Genomic DNA, 3994 nt, shown 5'->3' with positions numbered 1-3994 from the left:
GAGGGCGTACGTACCATGTCGGGCAGGATAACATGCAGTCCGGCGGGGCCGGTGTCAACCTGGGCGACCTCGACCAGCAGCGGCGACTGCAGTGTTGGTAAGGTCGACGACTAGATGCAGGAGTTGGGGACGACCTCGTCCGGGCACGGCTGCTCCCCCTCCTTCCGGTGACGCCGCTGAAGATGCCGCCGCCACGACCACCCGCCTCCTCCGCTGAAGATGCCGCCGCCGCTGCTGAACATGGACGCCGATCTGGTCGATGACTCAGTGAGGAGCGGGGAGGAGAAGGCACAGGAGAAGCGGCTGAGCCGGCGGCGCAGCGACCGGCAGAGGAGGAGGCGCGGAGGAGGGGGGGAGAAGCGTGCGGCGGCGTAGCGACACGGCAGAGGAGGAGGCGCGGAGAGGGGATCGACAGAGGGGGAAGAAGCGTGCGTGGCTAGGTTTCTTTTTCCTTTTCTCCCAGCGCTGCACACTAAATTGGACGAATCTACCCTTTTGAAAAATGATTAGCCCCACCATAATCTTGTAATGGTCCCACAGTTATTTGTAATTTCATGTAATTTTACTCTCGTAACTCCTATTTCTTCACCGTTTGATCGTAGTGAAGAATGGACGGCCCCTAAATTCGTCAATCATTGTAACAGTTGTATGATAATTTTGTATATAAATTTGGTCAAACTTTATGAAATTTCACTTACGACAAATCTTTATGTGAAGTAAAAAAGAAACAAAGGGAGTGCCATTTTTCATGTGGACTTGTGACAACATAATTTAGATCCAACTTCATAGCACCATGTACCATCAGCTCGATGTCACGGAGTTCGTTCTAGTGATTAAACACCAAGATCTTGGCCAACTGATACATACATAAATACATAAATATGATTAAATGACATCTTGTCAGAAACCAAACTATTTCAATCTAACTCAATTCAGCACCAAAATGTTGCCACACTCCCACCTAAACGGGACAACAACCTAAACTAAGCACTTGCAGCCAATTTCCTATTCAGTACAAGTACATGGGCCGAGACGACTTGTTCATTTCACAGCAGCCAGCGGCAATGTGCATGAGAACCAGATGAGTTTTGGAGAGGCGACATGGCTTTTTAAAGGGCAGGATGGCTGATCAGGCTCGGGAGGCGGTGAACGTGGGTGAGGTGGACGGCGGTTGCCGCCTTGCCGGCAGGGTCGTGCGCGTCGGCTGGAGGTTAGGGGTGAGACGTGGGGCCATGCTGTCAGTGACACAGAGTGAGCAGGAAGAGAGGGGCGAGTGTGGGTCGTCGGATCTAAAGGGAGATGTACGACTGAGGTCTATTCCCCTGGGCATGGGGATGTATCTGGTGCATCAAGACAATTGGTGCTACCGGTGCACCGGTCGTCCGCTGCACATTTAAAAATGTTCGAAAAAATCCCGAAAAAAAATTAGTGCATTGACACAACATGAATGTATGTTGTCACACAAATTTAGATCAATATTCGAAACATTTCACGAGATACAAAAATAACAAATTTGACACTGAATAGTACATAACACAAGTTGGGCTTCAGTTTTGGCCCATTAGCACACTGACGTCAAATTTGTAATTTTTGTATCTTGACCATTGTTTTGATTTTTGATTTGAATTTTTGTGACAAGATACATTGATGTTGTATCGATACACAAATTTTTTTTTTCAGATTTTTTTGAACAATTTTAAACGTGCAACGTGGTCCGGTGCACCGGTAGCACCAATTACCTTGGTGCACCAGATACGTTCCCCCTTGGGCATACCGGTTCGGTAGAGGTTCTAGGCCTTGGGCCGAATCTGGCCATGTGCTTGGCCCAAATATATAGTGTAGCTTTTCTATTTAAATTTATTTGATTGATATACGGCCTCCAATTATACCATCTCAAAAGCAAAAATTCCAGTAACTTGCACAAAAATACTAGGGCTAATATACATCATAGGAAAAAGAATCCAGCCCCAATGCAACTTTGCAAATTCATTTTATGCAATGGTTCTCAATATCGGCATTTAATTAAATCCCTAAAATTAGTTTGGGTTTACAAAATAACCAAACTAATTCCCCAAAAACCAAAAATGCACATGAATCATGGTATTGCATATGAAAGATAGTAGCTGCAAATCTTTTCTTGACATGCCACATCTTCGTTTAATAGCTTAAAAACACACTTCATGAGTAACCACTTGCATCCAAATATTGAATGCCTAGCCCTTGTTGAATTGTTGTCTTGTGTCACATACAATGAATGACCGCTTAAGTCACTATTTACGTTTGTGGTTGTTACCGTGATAGGAGAAGCTGGACATTCTTTTAGAAAAATAGGGGCGCGCCTTAGTTTTTTTGGAAACACCTGGTCTGGACATCAATAGTCCACCTTCTTTTGTACCCCCTCCATTTCGAAATAGATGACCTAACTTTATACTAACTTTATACTAAAATTAGTGCAAAATTGAGTCATCTATTTTGGAACAGAGGGAGTACCTTGCTGTTCTGAAAACAGAACAGCATAAGCATAGATAAATTACTTGAGTGGATTAATCCAGTGGCGAAGCCACTCATCACCTAGGTAGTCAATTGACTACCCAGCTTTTTGATGAAACTAGCATATGCATGTAAAAATGTTGAATTTTTTGGTTCAAGTTTATATACTTGACTACACAATTTAAAAATGACTACACAAGACTGCAGTTCTGGAGCCGCCACTGGATTAATCAGCACCCAAGGTCTTCTATTGATACTGTATTTAGTTAAACCAAGAACTATTCTATCAGAATACAGTGATTTAATAGTCTGCTGTGTCCTATGTTAGGGCCTTTTCACGGTTGACTCAGTATTAACTTAATTTTTGTGCTGATCTGACATTTAGCTCACACAAGGAGCTGGTGAGGGTCTTTTTTCGGAATGCAAGCAACTTGCTTTGTCCTGATGGTGAAGTCCACGTCAGCCACAAGACTGGGCAGCCTTATGACAGATGGGATATCGAGCAATTGGCATCTGAATATTCACTTGTTATGTTTGAGAAAGTTGGTTTTGCCAAAGGCGACTACCCTGGTTACAACCAGAAGAAAGGAGATGGTCGCAAGTGCAATCGATCTTTCCCTCTGCGTAATGGCTGCACTTTCAAGTTCCGCATGGCGCGTAAAGAATCTGAAGACGAAAGTGCGATGTATTGTCTTGTTGCTGCAATGGCAAAGATGAGCATGGCTCGCGCTCACGATAATGTGACTATGTAAGCAGCGGCAGACCAGCTTCGTGGCCGCAGGGAGAATTTGTTGAAACTGATAGTGGTATTTAGGATATTTGGCAGATGGCTGGTATTTTGGTGAACCACGATGAAGGGAAGGCTTTGTGTTGCTTGATCTGACGCGACTTGCAAAGTTGTAATGTTGACGAGCAAATCTCTGCCACTTCCGTTGATCCACTGACGTGCATGCTGAACTCCTGATTTTATGACCCACCGCTATGTCTTAACTTGTAAATGACTATATGTACTGTATAATAAGCTTATATGTGTGCAATATCGGGAAGCTGAAAAACAGAAGCTCCTCTGACACACTTAGAACTTAGAGCTACACTAACAGTCACATATTCCCTATATGTCAAAAAAAAAAGATTTCCCACATTACACCGTATCTAATTTTATTTTTGACTTGAAATAACAGTACTCTGTTCCGGATGATGGCTCGGACTAAGATGCAGTCGTGCCCTCGAGACAGCGACCCAAGGTCCAATGCCTCCCCACCTCCTATGTGTCCTTACCTCAAATGATGTTCTGCAACCGCCATGAGCACGCTACCACGCCTCCACGTTATAGTTATGTTAGATCGCCATTGGCGTTGATAGGTACAAGGGTGCCCGCTCTTCTAATCGATGGTGTTGCTTAAACCAACTCCGATATAGTTATTGATGGTGAGATTGCTAAGGTTGCTCGGTGAGATTGTTCTATCTATCCCAACAGTGGAATTATTTTACCTATCATCCAAGA

The 3994-nt window shown here is 44.1% G+C and overlaps 1 protein-coding gene and 1 long non-coding RNA gene across 2 annotated transcripts in view; one reads left to right on the top strand and one right to left on the bottom strand.

Moving 5' to 3' along the window:
- Positions 1–446, bottom strand: part of LOC119301962 — a 2572-nt gene extending 2126 nt beyond the window's left edge. Inside the window, exon 1 of the long non-coding RNA XR_005147268.1 lies at positions 15–446. This is a non-coding gene — a long non-coding RNA (uncharacterized LOC119301962). The remainder of the gene's footprint in view (positions 1–14) is intronic.
- Positions 1–3242, top strand: part of LOC119299650 (heavy metal-associated isoprenylated plant protein 41-like) — a 26041-nt gene extending 22799 nt beyond the window's left edge. Inside the window, exon 3 of the mRNA XM_037576817.1 lies at positions 2876–3242. Coding sequence (XP_037432714.1) covers positions 2876–3242 — 367 coding nt within the window. The remainder of the gene's footprint in view (positions 1–2875) is intronic.
- The last annotated feature ends 752 nt before the right edge of the window (positions 3243–3994 follow it).

This window comes from Triticum dicoccoides, chromosome 5A, assembly GCF_002162155.2.
Source record: "Triticum dicoccoides isolate Atlit2015 ecotype Zavitan chromosome 5A, WEW_v2.0, whole genome shotgun sequence".
Classification (NCBI taxonomy): Eukaryota; Viridiplantae; Streptophyta; class Magnoliopsida; order Poales; family Poaceae; genus Triticum; species Triticum dicoccoides.
Note: the sequence above shows the minus strand (reverse complement) of the source record. Positions and strands in the feature narration are given on the sequence as shown.